This window comes from Lolium perenne, chromosome 4 (assembly GCF_019359855.2).
Source record: "Lolium perenne isolate Kyuss_39 chromosome 4, Kyuss_2.0, whole genome shotgun sequence".
NCBI lineage: Eukaryota > Viridiplantae > Streptophyta > Magnoliopsida > Poales > Poaceae > Lolium > Lolium perenne.
In genome coordinates, this window is record NC_067247.2 from 260,636,469 (window position 1) to 260,656,131 (window position 19,663).

A 19,663-nucleotide genomic window follows, 5' to 3' on the forward strand; every position below is an offset into this window, starting at 1 on the left:
CATTTGCGCAATTATACATACATGCGTGATAAAAATATATATATGTCAATTACTTGCAGATACGTAACTACGCATATTGATTGGGAAACCGTGCCTTTTTTATGTGTGTTTGCATGTATATATGCATGTAATTGAATGTATCTTCACATGTGTGTAGTTGCAAGTTTATGCACCAAAAATATCTATAATATATTAAACATATATATATATATATATGCAATTGCACATAAGTGTGTAATTGTATATAAGTATACAATTGCACATGAATATATAATTGCAAATGTATGTGTAATTTTAGATTTCATACGTAATCAATTTGTATGGTAATTTGTAAGGTAATTTGTAAGTGTGCTTGTAGTTATTTGTTTTTAGCTAGTTACTAGGCCTTTAATAAACACTGTAAAAAGGCCAGAAGAGAATAACGCTTGTTGGTTTATGGTCCACCGTGACGACTACATCGACCGAGAAATAACAAAATCTCGGTTAATCGAGCTTTAGACGCTTCCTAAACTTTAACCTTTAATTTCGTTAACAAAAAATATAATATATATCTATAAAATCTATACCATTAGATTCATATTTAGAAAAGGTATCCAATGATATAATTTTTATGACATATAGTTATATTTTATTGACCAAAATGATGATCAAAATATTTTTCTTAAAATAATCAAAATATTCCCAATACTATAATTTTTTTGACATAGAATTTATATTTTATTAACCAAAACGATGATCAAAATAACTACTGCACGTCAAACTGATCGGAATATTTTGCTTTGTAGAGAATCAACTTGTGGTTGGATGGTTAGGAGGGCAGTGACACCCCCAGCCCACCAGAGTTTAAAACCTCATGTTTGACACTTTGATGTCTCATAAAAAGACGGAATATTTTTCAGTGGGAGACGATGTTCCCGTAGACAACGAGGCGCATGTGGTGACTTTGTCAATCTCAAGACTCATCGGATGAAGTTTCTTTGACGTAGTCTAGATGCTTATAAGAGCAGGGTGTACGTGCGTGGAATGAGTGTATGTGAGTATCTGTGAGCGTGTACGTTTGTGTTTCGTAAAAAAAAAAAGGTATATTTTGCTTTGTACCTGTTCCGGGTGTTTATCAAGACAACGCAACACATCACAGCCCCGACCTAAACCCCAAGAGGATCAATCCAACGGCAGCCAACGCCCACACCTCCCAACCAACGGCGAGACTGGCCTTCAACCACCTCCCCACCGTCCTGTATAAATCTCTCTCAAAACCTAAAGAGGGCTAAAACCCTTGCGGCGGCGCCTCTCTTTTCCCCACCCCACTCGCCGCAGCCGAAATCCCTGCCCCCCTCGCTCAATCGGCGCAAGGTTCGTGGGATTTTGTGTGTTTCAGCAGCTCGGATTCGTTCTACACACGAGCTCGTTGGTTTGACTCGGTTCTTTTGCTGCGCCTGCGATCCAGGTGAAATCGGAGCTCTCGTTTGCTGAGTCGAGGCGTGGTGGGAGATGTTGGTGCTGTTCGAGACGCCCGCCGGGTTCGCCCTTTTCAAGGTCCTGAACGAGGGCAAGCTCAGCAAGGTCGAGGTGAGTTGTCGCCGCCGCCCCAGCTCTTCGTTTGGTGTAGATTACTCGCGGTTCAATTTTTCTCTGAATGTTCTTTTTTGGGGCTAATGGAGCTGTGTGTTCGTTTTTTGTTTGTAGGATCTATGGCAGGAGTTCACGACGCCGGACTTGGCGAGAAAGGTTTGTGCTTTGTTCTTTTCTTCCGACGGCAAAATAACTTCTCTTTCCCGTACAATTAGTCGGTCCGTGATGTACACATTATAATCGAGTTAGTCGAAAAAAATTATTGCTATGAGTAAGCAAGAATCCATGATGTGCTTCCTAGCTATCCTCGTAACTTAGTTATCTGATACAAGTTAGTGCTCAATGGATGCTTGTATGTCCAGTTCAGCAGGCTGATAGATGATATCAGCTGTCAGCCACTCAGCCTAATGGGTTAACTTAGTTACCAGTAGAATACTGGACTTTCCACCTACTTAAAAAAGTGAACAGCGACATTCATAATTCCACTATTCTCCGTGAGTCCAATAGTCCAAAATAAGTCCAAAATAAGGAGAGTTTGCATGGTTCAGTTAAACCTTCTGATTTCTCTATATTTCTGATGTTGTAATGCCTAGACACCGACTGCTGCCTCCTGGTAATATCCATTGTAATTTAAGTTAGTGATATGAACTTCTTGGCTAGCACTTTGAGATAATTCAGTATATGCGTCCTATTTTGTATATTTTGTATACTTAATTTCTCTTACTGGCTCAATGTTACTTACCAGATATATTTATTTTAGGTGGTTGAGCTGAAGGCTTTCAACAAGTTCGAGAACACATCTGATGCCCTTTCCGCTGCAACCCTCATTCTTGATAGCAAGCCTAGCAAGGGTTTGCGCAAGTTCTTGCAGAAGCATTGTGATGGTGAAACGTTGGCGGTTGCTGATTCTAAACTTGGAAATGTTATAAAAGAAAAACTGGTCAGTTAGGTTCCTTAGTTACTTCGTTTCTGTTGTATTACCAATTCCACTTACAATTTTGTGTGCTTTCACAGAAAATTGACTGTGTTCACAACAGTGCTGTGATGGAGCTGATGAGAGGGCTGAGAAATCAGCTTAGTGAGCTTATATCTGGTTTGGGCACACAAGACCTTGGTCCAATGAGCCTGGGATTGTCCCACAGCTTGTCTAGATATAAGCTAAAGTTCAGTCCGGAAAAGGTGAGTCAATACTGGCGCTTATCTTTCTTCCGCTGGTCATGTTACTTTGTGCTTCATTTCCGGTTTGGTGGCTCCTGTATCTCGTGAGTTGTCATTATCTTTCATTTTGTATATATGCATGGTCAAGCCTTTGTTAGTATTCTGTGTTGGACTGTTTGCTATTTATTGAAGTTTCTTTTGCAACATTTTGTATATTGCTGTCATGTCCTATGGTAAGCCACTACTATCCTCCTTGTCATTTTCTTGGTGGCCTTTTTGTACTGATATTTATTGAATTACAGTCGTGATATTCATTGAAGCTAACATCTTGTCACCTGTTCCACATGAACATATGAGGTAATGCTATTTTTTCTTCTGATGCTACAGGTTGATACCATGATCATTCAAGCCATTGGCTTATTGGATGATCTGGACAAGGAGCTTAACACATACGCAATGAGGGTTCGTGAATGGTATGGTTGGCACTTCCCAGAGCTCACTAAAATAGTGGCAGATAATATACAGTATGCAAAAGTTGTGAAGTTGATGGGAAATAGGACGAACGCGGTCAATCTTGATTTCTCAGAGGTAGATTGTGGACAAGTCTAAATATGAGTGCCATTCCTAATTCCTATGCAGGAAATTTGCTTATTAAGAACTTCTGTTTTCTTCAGATACTGACAGATGACGATGTGGAAGCACAGTTAAAGGAGGCTGCAGTAATATCCATGGGAACAGAAGTTAATGATCTTGACTTGTCAAACATTAGGGAACTTTGTGATCAAGTCTTGTCTCTTTCTGAGTACAGAGCTCAGCTGTATGATTATCTGAAAAGTAGGATGAACACAATCGCGCCAAATTTGACTGCTCTTGTGGGTGAACTAGTTGGTGCTAGGCTTATTTCACATGGTGGCAGTCTGCTAAATTTGGCTAAGCAGCCTGGCAGCACAATTCAGATACTCGGTGCAGAGAAGGTGAGTTCACTATATGTAAAATTATGTATATATTCCATCTATTCTGTAAACTTGATTCTGGGTTTGAATTGTTTATCGACGGATGGATTTTTCATATAAAAACAGGGAAGAGGCATGATAGGGTTAGGCAAGTCGATGTTCTTATTATCTTCTTTGATATTTGTATCCTTCAATAGTGTCAGACAAATGCAACAAATGCACACATGTCTTTTGTACAATCAATCTTGTAATGCATGGGCTCATGGCTGCAAATGACTTATGTTGTAACATCTCTTTGAATTTGCCTTTAGCGAAATAAACTGAACTCTATATTTCTCTCCAGGCTTTGTTCAGAGCTCTGAAGACAAAACATGCTACACCTAAGTATGGTCTCATCTACCATGCATCCTTGATTGGTCAGGCAGCTCCAAAGCACAAGGGAAAGATTTCTCGATCTCTTGCTTCAAAAGCAGCTCTTGCCATCCGGTATGATGCCCTTGGTGATGGTGAAGATAACTCCATTGGTCTTGAGAGTCGACTTAAGGTATTGATATTGTCAAAACACCATTTATGTACAGTATAAAAATTTATGAGGATTGTCTTTGACATGAAGAACATTTGAACAGCTTGAAACACGTCTTCGGGTTCTTGAGGGTAAAGAACTAGGGAGATCTGCTGGTTCCACAAAGGGAAAGCCCAAGATAGAAGTGTACGAGAAAGACCGGAAGAACGGTGCTGGGTTAATTACACCGGCTAAGGTAAGCAGCATCATGGTTTTGTCTTATTATTCCAAAGATGCTTCCCAACAATTGGTAACAAGGGCAAATAATGTGGACTTTTTCTCTTATCCTGGCAAGAACTTAAGAATAACATTTGTTAGAATTGTGGAGCCATGTTAGGGTACTAGACTTCTGGATATTCTTTGTTGGGCAAGGGAAAGAGTACCCTCGATATTTTGCTTTCAGCATACTTATCCCCTCTTATAGTCGTGAAAAATAATTGTCATTCATGGTATTCATCTTGGTTTAATGTTTTAAACTTTCATTTATCAGACGTACAACCCTTCGGCTGATCTGGTTCTTGCACAACCGACTGAAGAAACAACTAAGAAGCCCGAGACAGCTTCAAAGAAGAGGAAACATGAGGATGTGGAGACTGCACCATCAGTCGAGACTACCGGGGATGCAGTTCAAGAGGATGGGAAGAAGAAGAAGAAAAAGAAGTCCAAGGACAGCGAGGAGATTCCTGCAGCGGATGCCAGTGGTGACAAGAAGAAGAAAAAGAAGTCGAAGGAGATTGAGGAGCCTGGTGCGGCCACTGCTGAAGGAGAAAAGAAGAAAAAAAAGAAGAAAAGCGACGCACAAGATGAGGAGGTTGTTGCAATGGAAACTGAGTCTGGTAAAAAAGATAAGAAGAAAAAAAAGAAGCAGGCTGATCAATGAGCTTTTGGGTTCAAGACTTTGTGTTATGTAAAATGGGATTTTAGCGGCTACTTGATGTTAGTAAGCCTTAGTATAGGAACCTTGCAGGGTTCAGTTTACTCATGCAGCTGTATTGAACAACTCACGATATTTGAAAGACAGGTGACATTGAAATTTTGTTGTTCAAAATACCCTGTGTGCTCATTGCATGTGAAATATTTTTTGTCAGGTATGAAGATTGCCCTATCCAATGGCTTGTTCTCCCCCGCTTTTGTTTTAAACTTCTTGCAGTGTGTACTGCAAGACCGGCCGAAGGGGTTGAGGAAGCCAAAACCTTTGTTTGGAAGTGCCGCTGCCTTATCCCTATCTGTATGTGCATGCTCACTTCTCTCTGTTCTTCTGAAATGAAATGGAACTACTACAAAACTGCTGCTGCCTTATCAGTTCTGGTGGTCAGTGTAACTTTATCTTGTGAGTTTAATCTATTAATTTAATTGCATCAGTAGCTTGAACTTGCTTCAGCCGTACTACCTGTTTTTACATGCAAGTGCTGCTGCTTATATATCTGCGTGTGCATGCTGGAACATGTGCTCACCTCTTCTCTTTATTCTTTCTTGTGAAATGAAATGGAACAAGTACTACAATTTCATCCATCATTAGCTCCTAGCCTAGCTATCTATATATTGGCTATATATAGCACAAGGTTCTTGTTTCTAGCTTGTTTTAGGCAGTCAATGGAAAGGTAGCTGCTCTGCATTGCATATTTGCATGGACAATGGTGGTCGCACTGCTGCTGTGGTTGGGAGCGCCCGCGCATTGCATCCTGCATGCAATGCGCGCGTGCCTTCCAACGGCCTTGAATCGGTCGGTTATCCATGGGCCGCCGCCGCCTCTCCTTGCCGGAGACGGCGGCTGGCGGTGCCATTCCGGACCCATTTCCTCCTGATCTACAGTGGCCCTTTGGTCGCCTCGAATTTCTTACTCGTGACGAGGTCCGCAGCTCCGCCTACGAGATTTTCTTCATCGCCTGCCGCTCCACCTCTGCCGGGGGACGCCTCGCATTCGCCACTGGGGATAACCATGAGGGAGCCAAGACGGTGGCGGGGGCAAAGAACATGGTGGTGGTGAGCCGCCTGAAGCAGTCGCTTGGCCTGCGCTCCAGGAAGACGAGGTCCATGGTGGGAGCCAAGCCAATGACGTCGGCGGAGATCATGCGGCGGCAGATGGGGGCCGCCGAGCAGACGGACGGCCGTCTCCGCAAGACACTCGCCCGCTGCCTCGTCGGCCCCCAGGTATCTCCATGCATTTCGTCATTCTCTGAAAATAAATATTTTATTCATTCGCAGACTAATTTGTTGGTTGTAGATGCCCAAGAAGGTGGAATCACTTGTGCTTCCCATGGAGCTCCTTCGACGCATCAAGACCTCCGAGTTTGCTGACGCAGACGAGTACCGCTTGTGGCAGCTCCGCCAGCTCAAGCTTCTGGAGGCAGGCCTCGTCTCACACCCGTTTGCGCCGGTCGACCGCAGCCCTGCGGCGTCCTCTCTCAGCGAGATGGCCAGGTCCACCGAGCTGCAGATCGATGTGCGCGCCCTCTCTGCCACCGTCATGGCTCTGGCCTGGCGCTCCGTCGAGGTTTGTCATTGGGCCGACGGCTACCCCCTAAATGTGCACCTCTACCTGTCCCTCCTCCGTGCCATCTTCGACCTCAGGGACCAGACGGTTGTGCTGGACGAAGTTGACGAGCTGCTGGAGCTGATCAAGAAGACGTGGAACGTGCTGGGGCTCAACAGGATGATCCACAATGTTTGCTTCACCTGGGTCCTCTTCGAGAGGTACGTCACTACTGGAGAGATCGAACAGGACCTGCTGTCGGCTACCTTGGTGATGCTCCGGCATGTCTCTGAAGACGCTATGAAAGCAGAGAGGGAGCTAGGATATAGCAGAGCCTTGTCTGCCATAGCCTCGATGTACGCGTGGGCAGAAAACAAACTGATGGATTATCACGGGGGGTTTGACAAGAACGCGACGAAGAATGTTGTGACACTCGCGGTCTTGGCAGCAGAGATGCTGAGCCAACACGTTCCAGCTGCTGCCGCTGCTGCAGGATCATCTTTTGCTGCTGCTGATCTAATTGAGCGATGTATCGAATCATCGGCAAGGCGCGCTTTCACCAAGGTGAGTTTCTTTGCAATGAACTCCCATTGATTAATGTAGTGTGGAAGGAATCAACTAATTAAGATGCGTGATTGGAAATTGATGCAGTTGGACGAGAGTGGCGATGCTGGGGGTAACAGCATGATGGTGGAAGTGGAGGATGATCCTAGCGAGACCCTGATGTATGTGGCTGCACAGACCAAGGAGATGGCGAGGGTGGAGAAAGACGTCTACGCACCCATACTTGGACAGTGGCATCCTTGCCCGGCCACCATTGCCGCCATCACTCTCCACGCCTGCTTCGATACTTATTTCAAGCGGTATGTGTCCAAGATGGCCGGCTGCCTCAGCAGTGAGTCTATGCGTGCCCTGCAGACGGTCTCCGAGCTAGACAAGTACTTGGTTCAGATGGCACATGATGATGATGGCCATGGCGGCAAGCAGCTGATCCCTTACGATGTCAACTCCATTGTTATTGGCCTCGTCACCGAGTGGATGGATGATCGGCTACGGATTGGGGCAGAGTGTGTTAGGAGAGCAAGAGACTCGGAGGCTTGGAATCCTGGTTCCAAGAACGAGCCTTACGCGCAGTCTGCTGTGGATCTGATGAAACTAGCCAAGGGGACGGTGGATGGGCTCATTGAGATTCATCAACGATGGCCAATGTCGGAGCCGCTTCAGCATCTCGCCGACGGCATCGATCGGCTTGTGCACCAGTACGCGTCGTTCCTCGCTACCTCGTGCGGTGCAGGGACCAAGGAGGGTTACATGCCCTCGTTGCCGCCCTTGACACGGTGCAGCCAGGACAAGAGGCTCCTGCACCAGCTGCTGCTCAACCTCAACTGTGGTGTCGGTGGCAGCAATGGCGAAGCTGCTGCTGCTGCTGTTACCACGCCGGCGAGGGCCATGACACGGGTGCGTCCGACCACAAGCGGCGCCACGCAGCGCCTCTACGTCCGTCTCAACACCCTCCACTACATGCTCGGTGTCCTGCACTCCATCGACAGGTCCCTCGCCCAACATGGGAAGCAGAGGCACATCATCGGCCACCGCCGTGTTCGGAGCTCCTCCTTTGATCGCGCCTACCCTGCAGTCGAGTCCGCTGTTGTCCACGTGACGGAGCTCTATAAACATAAGGCTCGAGCAGAGCCCGGTTTTAAATTAATAAAGCCCCAACGGCAGCATTCATACATCATCCATACACGAACCAGACGCGACACGACAAGATGGAGGGATGCTCCACACAACCACCAGCACAGGTTACAAGACCTGGACCGCACAAGATACAAGGTAAGCGACCAAGATCACCAGATGGAGAGGCGACGCCCCAACGCCAAAGCCTGCCACCTAGATACACCAGACGCCACCAGACTCCACTTGGCCCCAGAGGGGAGCACAATGAACTAGACACTATCTCTGATAGAAGCATGAAGAGCTCGGATCCTGCCAATCATCAGCTCCACCGCATGCCGGTCTCCTCTCCTAGCCAGAAGCTTCCACGCCTGCAGGTAAACAATCATTTTGTACAAGCCGTTAGCCGGGTCAGTAGGGAAACTACCCTCAATGGTGAATTTGTTTCTAACGTTCCAAAGAGACCAAAGAAGGGCAACACACGCCAACCAAAGAACTCTCCGAGTCTGGCCGACATGGACGCGCTTGTACCGAAAAATGTCGGCAAAGCACGAGGGGTTCCAAGAGCAACCAAGAAGGTCCCTAACCGCACTCCACATGAAGCGCGCCAGAGGACATCTAAAGAAGATGTGGTTGTTATCCTCCACCTCCAAGCAAAGGGCGCAGGTACCATTGGATGGACCCCTACGTTTCCGGATATTGTCGTTGGAGGGGAGTCGATGTTTCGCTAATTGCCAAAGAAAGATGCGGACTTTGAGTGGCACCTTGATCTCCCACACTATCCCATAGTGTTTGTGGGGAATGCCTTGGCATAAGCTCTTATACAACGAACGCACGGAGAACTTCCCATTTGGCTCCAAGGACCACGAAATCCGATCCTGGGGTTCCGACAGGTGAATGGTTTCCACCAGCCGGGCGACGTTGGCCAGCTCCACTCGCTCCCCCAAGCCCAGCTCACGGCGGAACGTGAGCCTGCACTGGTTTCCCAGGAAGAGCGTGGCCACCGAGGCAAGGGGTTCCGACACAATGGCAAAGAGACCCGGGAACTGGTCCTTGAGGGGGCCCTTCTCATGCCACCAGTCCACCCAGAATCTAGTGGCGCGTCCATTGCGGATAGCATGCCTGGCCCCCATGCCAAAGACGTGCTTGATCTTTTGGATATCATTCCAAAATTGAGATCCAGGCCGATGATTATCTACAAGGAGGTCCCTCTCCCCTAGATACTTAGCCCTAAGGATCTCCGCCCAGAGGCCTTGCTCCCCAAACAGACAAATTCTCCAAATCCATTTGGCCAAGAGGCAAATGTTCATAATTCTCGTATCCACAATACCTAGCCCCCCCAGGCATTTAGGCTTGCACAACGCCGACCATCTGACCCAATGGTATTTACGTTTAGCCCCATTCGCTTCCCAGTAGAAACGGGACCTGGCCTTGTCAAACAGGCCGTGGACTCCCTCCCCCAAGAGGCAAACCGCCATAGCGTGCAGAGGCAAGCTAGATAAGCAGGCGTTAATAAGCGTCAGCCTCGCCGCTGAGGACATCAGCTTTCCCATCCAGGGATCTGCACGCTTGGCCACTTTGTTAGTCAGCGGACCCCAATCCGAGGCTAGAAGGGCCCGGTCACTCACCGGTAGACCTAGGTAAGTGAAAGGGAAGGTGCCTCTTTTGCAGTTAAGCATATTGGCAATCCTTGTCCCCTCGGTCTCATCCCCGCCTACAACCATGACCTCACTCTTGTGGAAGTTAATCCTGAGGCCCGACATATTCTCGAAGCAGAGAAGAATGTATTTGAGGTTGGCGATGGCCAGGTCATCCGGCTGAAGCATGATGATGGTGTCATCCGCATACTGCAAGTGAGACACCCCCCAGGTATCAGATGTGGGATCAGCCCAGCAATGTGGCCCGCCTCTCTGGCCCTGTCCAGAATGGAAGCCAGGGCTTCCACCACAAAGTCAAAGAGGAGGGGGGACAGAGGGTCCCCCTGACGCACCCCGCGCCCATTACGGAAGAAGTTCCCTACTTCCCCATTGACAGAGATCGCTGTCTGGCCCCCCGAGACCAGCCCAATCGCTCTGTGCACCCACCCGGGCTCAAAGCCTTTGCGGAGAAGCACCTCCCGCAAAAAGGCCCAACTCACCCTATCGTAAGCCTTTTCAAAGTCCAGTTTTAAGAAAACTCCCCGGAGTTTCTTGGACTTGGTCTCATGAATGATCTCCTGCAGAGCCAGGATCCCTTCATGGATATGGCGACCCCGAATAAAGGCCGATTGGGTCGGGCTAATCATCCTATGCGCAATTGGAGATAACCTAACCGCGTATGCTTTGGCCACAAACTTGAAAATAACGTTGATAAGCGCTATCGGCCTGAACTGTCTAATATCGTTCGCCCCAGGAACCTTGGGAATGAGAGATAAGACCCCCATATTGAGTCTGGCAATGTCCACCCTCCCCAGGGCAAAACCGTTGGCGATTGCCAAGATAAGCGGTTTAGCCAGTTGCCAGAACTCCTTGAAGAAGAACACAGGGAAGCCGTTCGGCCCCGGAGCGGTATCCGTCTTCATGCTAGCCAAGACCGTGTCCATCTCCTCCCCGGAGAAGGTGAGCATCAAGCTGTCATTATCGCCCTCCGACACCCGCCGAATGGAGTGCCAGATGGAGGGGGAAAGAGTCAGGAAGCTCGGCGCCGCCTGCGCCCCCACGTGACGGAGCTCTCAGCCTACCGCCTTGTCTTCCTCGACTCCGCTCACTACTTCCACCAGGCGCTCTACCAAGGAGGCGTCTCCGGGGCTCGCATTCGGCCTGCGCTGCGTATCATGAAGCAGAATCTTGCGTTCCTCGACAGCGTCGTCTGTGACCGGGCGCAGCCGCTGGCGGTGCGTGAGGTGATGAAGGCCTCCGTAGAGTCCTTCCTGATGGCGCTCCTTGCCGGCGGCGGCGGGCGGGCGTTCAGTCGAGAGGACTACGGCGCGGTGGCTGAGGACCTCGCAAGCTTGAAGCGTCTCGTCTGCAGCTGCGGGGAGGGGTTGGTGACGGAGGAGGTGGTGGAGACGGAGTTTGCCGCCGCAGAGGGGGTTGTGGATCTCATGGGTTTGCCCACGGAGAAACTCATCGATGAGTTTCGGCGTTCTTCTTCTAGTTGCACGACGATGCCGCCCATGACGAGACGGTGGTGCCGGTCCGACGCCAACACTTTGCTCCGCGTGCTGTGCCACCGAGACGACGATGCAGCCAGCAGATTTTTGAAGAAGACATTTGATCTGCCGAAGAGAAGGTAGGCTTTAGGTGGAGGCCGGCCATATATCTTTATCCAGGGGAAAGCAATATCAAAGCAGGCGCATTGCATTGGCATGCTGAATTTTTGTGTGTAAAACACCTCCCACCACTACGGGGGAGACGCCGTGGGCCGACGGCCCCGCACCGTCGGCACAGGTAAGTCCACCGTCGGCACCGTCTCTGCCGACGGTGACCGTCGGCGTACCGGCGTCGGCACAGATGGCGTCGGGGTTCGCGCGGGCACCGTCGGCGTAGCATGACACCGTCGGCACAGGCGTACGCCGACGGCTGAACGGTGGCCGTCGGCCTGCCCATCGTCGGCACACCCATCTCGCCGTCACGCCGGCTGCCGTCAACGATGCCCACTCGTGCAGCGGTTTCACCGTCGCACGCTTCATCTTTTTTTTTTCCAGAACCGGCGGGAAAACGTTTTGATTTGAACTGGGAAAAACGCGGGCTGGGCAGCAGCTGTGCCGACGGTGTCACCGTCGGCACAGACCCTGCCATTTGGCACAGCTATGACACCGTCGCTTACAGTGCTGCCCGCTTTTTTTAATTTGCCTGATTTTGCTCCATTTGCACAGCAATTGCATATAAAATAGCAAAGATTACATACTTAATTGCACACATATAGCTCACATCACAGATATAGCACAAATATGGCACCAAATCCCAAATTTAGTACAAATATAGCACACAAGCAATACGGTACATATGGTCATCCTACTTAGATCATGCTACACATATAGCATGTGTCATGTAGCTCGTACAATGTAGAAACTATGGGGGTGCACCACCCGAGTGACGATCTAGCTACTGACGATCTAGCTCCGTGTGGGTGAAGTGAGGCCGCTGTATCTCGACGGTGCTCGGGGAGGTAGAACCACGACGAGAGCCACCGGAACCGAGAAAAATGCCGAGGTTCGGCGAAGCACCAGGAGAATGGCGACCGGGGTGCATCGGCGTACCACAAGGAGTGTCGTTCCCGGATTCTCCCAATCCCTACATGTTGGAGGGAGTTAGCAACTTAGCCATGTCACACCAAGTTAGCAACTTAGCCAAGTTAGCAACTTACTGGGTCAACCGACGCTGACGCTTGTACATGATATAGAACTCCTCCTTGGACGGGAACACCGGCGTCGGCCCCGGATGAGGTGGCTCGGGAGTGGGTCCTCTCGCACTCCAGTCATCCTGAACCGAGTGAAACTCTGCAAGAAACGGGAGAGATAGCTCAGATTCAAACATGGGGACTTATGATGTATTGCAACCATAGAGATTGAAACTTACCGCCATCTGGTTGCTCGTCCACTGGACATAGGCATCTTTCACAAGGTCATGCTCCTTAATCTTCTCGAGATACTCCTCGTAAGCTACCGCATAGGCCTCCTCGAGCTGAGTCTACAATTTCAGAAATAATGCGTCTCATCAACATAGCCATTCGGGAACAAGAGTCAAAACAGAGGATGAAAGTGTGGATGACTTACATCAACCTCTACCCGAGAACGGCATGTAGTCCGCGAGGAGGTAGCGTAGGCTGCCGGAGGGGAGGGTAGCCTTGATCTGCATGAAGTTCCTCTGAGGCTTGAAACCCCCAGCAAGGCAGGCAGGACATCCATGCGGCTGGCCGGACCCGCCAGCATCATCGCCACCTCGTCGACCGGCTCGGTCATAGGGTCCTCCACCTCTGGATGGAGCTTGGCGTACTCCTCGCGGTATCTTTCCTTGTTCTCTTTGGCCTTGCCGTAGTACATCTCGGCGCGGGCCGAGGCTCGTTCGGACGGGCGTCACCGGCTTCATGTGCGTCCACGCTTCCATCTCACCAAGTTCCCTCCCGAGCTTCTTCCCTGCATCACAAAACAAATGTTATGCATATCATCGAAAAATCAAAAAAATGCAGCTTGTTCCATTTTTATATGTACCGAACGCTCCCGATAGCGATCGGTGCTGCTGCTCCCCGCAAAGTGTGTGTTCCCTGATTCCCACGGTTGGCCTTGTTCGGTCGCTCACGGCCTTGAAATCGGGGTTTTCGCCGACCCAATTCTTGACCAACTCCATGAAGGCGGCCCTCTTATTATTATCAGCCCAATGTGGTACAACCTGCAAAATCAAAACTCATTTGAAGAACAAACAATATAGTTGCAAGTTAGCCGCGGTACATAGAATCGCATTGACAATTACTTACCGACATGAAGTCATCTATCGTCATAGCCGGGGCGAGTCCCTGCACAATCTCAGGCTTTGTGTACCTTACGCCCTGCTCAGCATAGAAGTGGCCGATGCACGTGATCCTCTGGTTGTACCACTGCTGCCGTGTCAACTTCCGACACATGTTACGGAGCACCACGTCCGCCCTCTCCTTATGCTCAGTCGCCACCCTATAATTGCGCTGCAATCAAGCATAACAGAAAGTGTGAGAGGCATGAGTTATCACGGTGGGGTTATCAACTACATATGAACGAAACCCAAAGAGTATGCATTACGTACCCAAAACTTCTTGATCACGGCGTCGGCGGCGGAAGTAAAGCCAGGGTAAGGCGCTATCTCAAAGTCTTCCCAAGTGTAGGCTAGCTTGGACTCGCCCCCAAGGACCGGAGTGTACATCCCCGGCCAGTACTTCCTAATAGCAGCTCCAATCAGACTCCCTGGCACGCGGACATTCTTCCCCGTGTATGTGAAATTCCTGCACAATTATCAAACATTAGAAAATGCTAAGTGTCATAACGAAAATGAAATCACCTTACTACTTACTCTATCTTTCCTGGGACAAGGAGCCACTTCTCATCCTCCGTAGCAGGTTCCTTACTCTCATCGGGAACCTGCGCTTCCCCACGAATCCGCAACTTCTTCGGAGCCATCTCCGTCGAAGCCTCCTCGTCCCTAGACTCCTCCTCCTCCTCCGGTTCACCTCCGAGGGAGTTCCCCCCTATACATGCAGAATCTGCCTAAGTGTAGGAACCCCATGTCCGGGAAGCCGGGCACACCCGGAGGGGGTAGCATTGGATATAGAACCATCTCAAATCACTTTTGTGCATGCCATGTGGACACACACAACTTTTGGGGCCATTCCCTAGGTCCGATGCTCGATTTCTGACGAAACCCTAGTTCTGTTGACCGCGCCGTCTACCCCTTTGACTGCATCCCATCGGGGTTCCCCCGGTGGGCGTATGCCTACGTTTGAGCTTGGTTAGGTCATAGGTACATGTGGAAACAAGGATCATACCCTATGATCCCAAGGTTCTCTCCGGTTCACCTCCGAGGGAGTTCCCCCCTATACATGCAGAATCTGCCTAAGTGTAGGAACCCCATGTCCGGGAAGCCGGGCACACCCGGAGGGGGTAGCATTGGATATAGAACCATCTCAAATCACTTTTGTGCATGCCATGTGGACACACACAACTTTTGGGGCCATTCCCTAGGTCCGATGCTCGATTTCTGACGAAACCCTAGTTCTGTTGACCGCGCCGTCTACCCCTTTGACTGCATCCCATCGGGGTTCGATCCCCCGGTGGGCGTATGCCTACGTTTGAGCTTGGTTAGGTCATAGGTACATGTGGAAACAAGGATCATCCCATATGATCCCAAGGTTCTCTCCGGTTCACCTCCGAGGGAGTTCCCCTATACATGCGGAGATCTGCCTAAGTGTAGGAACCCCATGTCCGGGAAGCCGGGCACACCCGGAGGGGGTAGCATTGGATATAGAACCATCTCAAATCACTTTTGTGCATGCCATGTGGACACACACAACTTTTGGGGCCATTCCCTAGGTCCGATGCTCGATTTCTGACGAAACCCTAGTTACGGTTGACCGCGCCGTCTACCCCTTTGATCGCATCCCATCGGGGTTCCCCGGTGGGCGTATGCCTACGTTTGAGCTTGGTTAGGTCATAGGTACATGTGGAAACAAGGATCATACCCTATGATCCCAAGGTTCTCTCCGGTTCACCTCCGAGGGAGTTCCCCCCTATACATGCGAGCAAATGTGCCTAAGTGTAGGAACCCCATGTCCGGAAGCCGGCACACCCGGAGGGGGTAGCATTGGATATAGAACCATCTCAAATCACTTTTGTGCATGCCATGTGGACACACACAACTTTTGGGGCCATTCCCTAGGTCCGATGCTCGATTTCTGACGAAACCCTAGTTCTGTTGACCGCGCCGTCTACCCCTTTGACTGCATCCCATCGGGGTTCGATCCCCCGGTGGGCGTATGCCTACGTTTGAGCTTGGTTAGGTCATAGGTACATGTGGAAACAAGGATCATCCCATATGATCCCAAGGTTCTCTCCGGTTCACCTCCGAGGGAGTTCCCCCCTATACATGCAGAATCCGCTAAGTGTAGGAACCCCATGTCCGAAGCCGGGCACACCCGGAGGGGGTAGCATTGGATATAGAACCATCTCAAATCACTTTTGTGCATGCCATGTGGACACACACAACTTTTGGGGCCATTCCCTAGGTCCGATGCTCGATTTGGACGAAACCCTAGTTCTGTTGGACCGCGCCGTCTACCCCTTTGATCGCATCCCATCGGGGTTCCCCCGGTGGGCGTATGCCTACGTTTGAGCTTGGTTAGGTCATAGGTACATGTGGAAACAAGGATCATACCCTATGATCCCAAGGTTCTCTCCGGTTCACCTCCGAGGGAGTTCCCCCCTATACATGCAGAATCTGCCTAAGTGTAGGAACCCCATGTCCGGGAAGCCGGGCACACCCGGAGGGGGTAGCATTGGATATAGAACCATCTCAAATCACTTTTGTGCATGCCATGTGGACACACACAACTTTTGGGGCCATTCCCTAGGTCCGATGCTCGATTTCTGACGAAACCCTAGTTCTGTTGACCGCGCTGTCTACCCCTTTGATCGCATCCCATCGGGTTCCCCGGTGGGCGTATGCCTACGTTTGAGCTTGGTTAGGTCATAGGTACATGTGGAAACAAGGATCATCCCATATGATCCCAAGGTTCTCTCAGGTTCACCTCAGGGAGTTCCCCCTATACATGCAGAATCGCCTAAGTGTAGGAACCCCATGTCCGGGAAGCCGGGCACACCCGGAGGGTAGCATTGGATATAGAACCATCTCAAATCACTTTTGTGCATGCCATGTGGACACACACAACTTTTGGGGCCATTCCCTAGGTCCGATGCTTGATTTCTGACGAAACCCTAGTTCTGTTGACCGCGCCGTCTACCCCTTTGACTGCATCCCATCGGGGTTCCCCCGGTGGGCGTATGCCTACGTTTGAGCTTGGTTAGGTCATAGGTACATGTGGAAACAAGGGTCATACCCTATGATCCCAAGGTTCTCTCCGGTTCACCTCCGAGGGAGTTCCCCCCTATACATGCGAGAATGCCTAAGTGTAGGAACCCCATGTCCGGAAGCGGGCACACCGGAGGGGGTAGCATTGGATATAGAACCATCTCAAATCACTTTTGTGCATGCCATGTGGACACACACAACTTTTGGGGCCATTCCCTAGGTCCGATGCTCGATTTCCGACGAAACCCTAGTTCTCCGTTTGGACCGCGCTAGTCTACCCCTTTGACTGCATCCCATCGGGGTTCCCCCGGTGGGCGTATGCCTACGTTTGAGCTTGCTTAGGTCATAGGTACATGTGGAAACAAGTATCATCCCATATGATCCCAAGGTTCTCTACGGTTCACCTCCGAGGGAGTTCCCCCCTATACATGCAGAATCTCTCCTGCCCTTTTTTTCCCGCCCACCCTTTTCCCGCTGCTTCTCTCTCCCGCCCTTTTTGCCCGCCCACCCTTTCCCGCTCCTTCTCTCCCGCCCTTTTTTCCCGCCCACCCTTTCCCGCTGCTTCTCTCCCGCCCTTTTTTCCCGCCCACCCTTTCCCGCCCATTCTCTCCCGTCATCTTTTCCCGCCGTTTCAGCCCCTCGTCGGCCTATATATAGCCATGGCTTCTCCACTAACAGCACCAGCAACATTTCTCCCTTCATCACTTCTCTCATCCAATAGAACCACAAAATCCTCTGAGCTGAGCTGCCGCTGAGATGGCTCCTCGTCGCCGTAGCAACACGGGCTTCATCGGCGTTCGCTGCGGCTCGCGGGACATTTCGCGGCTGAAATCACCGCCAGTGGTACGCGTGTGTGGCTCGGCACCTTCTACACGAAGGAGGCTGCTGCCCGCGCATACGACGTTGCGGCTTGGAGGTTTGGCCGGCCGCGCCACGAAATGAACTTCCCGGAGGTCAGGTCTCTGACGGAAGCTCAGAGTCTCTCTACTGAGCCACTACTTCGCTCAGAGGAGAATGATGAACGGTGGTTGTGGAACCTCACAACCACCGCTTCAGAGGACACCCCCAGCGAGGATGAAGATTTCGACTTCTCTGATTAATATGTGTGTGTCGAGTCCGTGTGTCTAGCGGGTCATGTGTCGACCCAGTGTTCTTTAAATGCTTTGGTTTGTGTGTGGGTCTAGTTCTTTAAGTGTTTTGGTTCATGTGTGTGGGTGTAGTTTCTTTAAGTGTTTTGCTTCCTCTGTGTGGGTGTAGTTCTTTAACTGTTTCAGTTCGTGTGTGGGTCTAGTTCTGTAAGCGCTTTGGTATGTGTGTGAGTCTAGTTATTTAAGTATTTTGTATCGTGTGTGGGTCTTAAGTATTTTGTATCGTGTGTGGGCCATTCACCCCCTCCGAGGTTCGATTTCTGGCGAAGGGGTTCTATACCGCCCTTATACATATATATAGGTTTCCCGCAAAGGGGTTCGCCAAAACAGCAGTGAGAAATAAATAAAAAAAAAAATGATTGGGATTAAAAATTATCTCTTTGGTGCAAAAAAAATGGAAAAACAAAAAAATGTGCATAATTGGCTGTGCCGACGGCCTTTTTTGTGCCGTGGGTGACCGTCGGCACAGCATAAGGGGGAGTCCCTGTGCCGACGGCCGCCGTTGCGCCTTGGGCTACCGTCGGCACACTGTAGACGGCGCCGTGACAGCCTACCGGCTGGGCCCGCCTGTCTGCGCGTGTACCGACGGCCGTGGCTGTGCCGACGGTGACCTTCGGGCGCCAAATTTCTGTGCCGACGGTCCGGTTTGCGCCGACGGTGACCGTCGGTGTAGACAGCTGTGTGCCGACGGTGACCGTGCGCCGACGGTCAGCTCCGTCGCCGGTCGACGAGGGCCTCTGTGCCGACGGCCCCGACATTTGGCCGTCGGCACATGGGCTGGCCGTCGGCACATTAAGTTTCTCCCGTAGTGCACGTCTGGTCTTGATTGATTCGTTCTCACTAGAATAGCGTCATTCAACCTGAGTTGTAACCTATGTTCCAACCCACCATTAGCATGGATCATAAAACAAATTTAACGGTTTGAAGGAAAAAAAAATCATTTGCAACCTCACTTGCAACTGAAAAATATCTGGTAGGAACCCACTTGCAACTGAAAATATTTCAGTTTTAACTCAACTTTTAACTCAAATGCACGAATCACGATGCAATTCTAACATTGCAGAAATCTAATGAGCACGAGTTTCATTCTCAATCTACTAAGAACTAGAAATTCCGTTGATTTAAGGCATTTTAGGTGAGCTCGTTACTTAGCTCTCGAACGTCACGGAATTCAGTCTGGATTGAGCTGGGCGTTGAGTGTTTCTATTGCAAGAGGGATGGCCACTGGAAGCGTAATTGTCCTAAGTACCTGGAGGACAAGAAGGCTGGAAAGATTCCCGTAAAGGACAAACATATATCCGATATACATTGTTATTGACTTTTTTCATCACAAGGGCCAAGAGTATACTTGGGTATTTGATACCGAATCTGTTGCTCACATTTGTAACTCTTCATAGGGGTTATGGAATAAGTGGCGCTTGGCGAAGAATGAAGTGTTGATGCGCGCCGGCAACAATCACAAGGTGGACATGAAGGTCGTTCGGTAGGCTACACCTTAGTCTTCCTTCATGATTAATATTAGCATTGAATAAAGTATTTTTGTACCCACTTTGAGTATGAACATCATTAGTCAATCTTGCCTGTTGCAAGCT

At 49.9% G+C, this 19,663-nt stretch overlaps 4 protein-coding genes across 4 annotated transcripts; 3 read left to right on the forward strand and 1 right to left on the reverse strand.

Annotated features, from left to right (window-relative positions):
- Nucleotides 1-1,205: 1,205 nt before the first annotated feature.
- On the forward strand, nt 1,206-5,278 carry LOC127332110 (probable nucleolar protein 5-1). The gene is made up of 10 exons (XM_051358369.2): nt 1,206-1,353; nt 1,448-1,569; nt 1,687-1,728; nt 2,333-2,512; nt 2,587-2,751; nt 3,118-3,318; nt 3,405-3,704; nt 4,027-4,227; nt 4,310-4,441; nt 4,736-5,278. The coding sequence occupies exons 2-10, from the start codon at nt 1,492-1,494 to the stop codon at nt 5,123-5,125; spliced, it is 1,689 nt and encodes a 562-aa protein (XP_051214329.1). The 5' UTR covers nt 1,206-1,353; nt 1,448-1,491; the 3' UTR covers nt 5,126-5,278.
- Nucleotides 5,279-5,853: 575 nt separating this feature from the next.
- On the forward strand, nt 5,854-8,714 carry LOC127328440 (protein unc-13 homolog). The gene is made up of 3 exons (XM_051355038.2): nt 5,854-6,396; nt 6,470-7,282; nt 7,370-8,714. The coding sequence occupies exons 1-3, from the start codon at nt 5,980-5,982 to the stop codon at nt 8,666-8,668; spliced, it is 2,529 nt and encodes an 842-aa protein (XP_051210998.2). The 5' UTR covers nt 5,854-5,979; the 3' UTR covers nt 8,669-8,714.
- A 2,378-nt stretch (nt 8,715-11,092) lies between these two features.
- On the forward strand, nt 11,093-11,720 carry LOC139839029 (protein unc-13 homolog). The gene has a single exon (XM_071829076.1). It carries the CDS (start codon nt 11,205-11,207, stop codon nt 11,664-11,666), a length of 462 nt encoding a protein of 153 aa, XP_071685177.1. The 5' UTR covers nt 11,093-11,204; the 3' UTR covers nt 11,667-11,720.
- A 1,015-nt stretch (nt 11,721-12,735) lies between these two features.
- On the reverse strand, nt 12,736-14,536 carry LOC127328439 (uncharacterized). The gene is made up of 6 exons (XM_071829389.1): nt 14,413-14,536; nt 14,149-14,344; nt 13,847-14,050; nt 13,584-13,761; nt 13,414-13,508; nt 12,736-12,855 (listed from the first exon to the last, which is right to left on the reverse strand). Exons 1-6 carry the CDS (start codon nt 14,517-14,519, stop codon nt 12,736-12,738), a joined length of 900 nt encoding a protein of 299 aa, XP_071685490.1. The 5' UTR covers nt 14,520-14,536.
- Nucleotides 14,537-19,663: the final 5,127 nt, after the last annotated feature.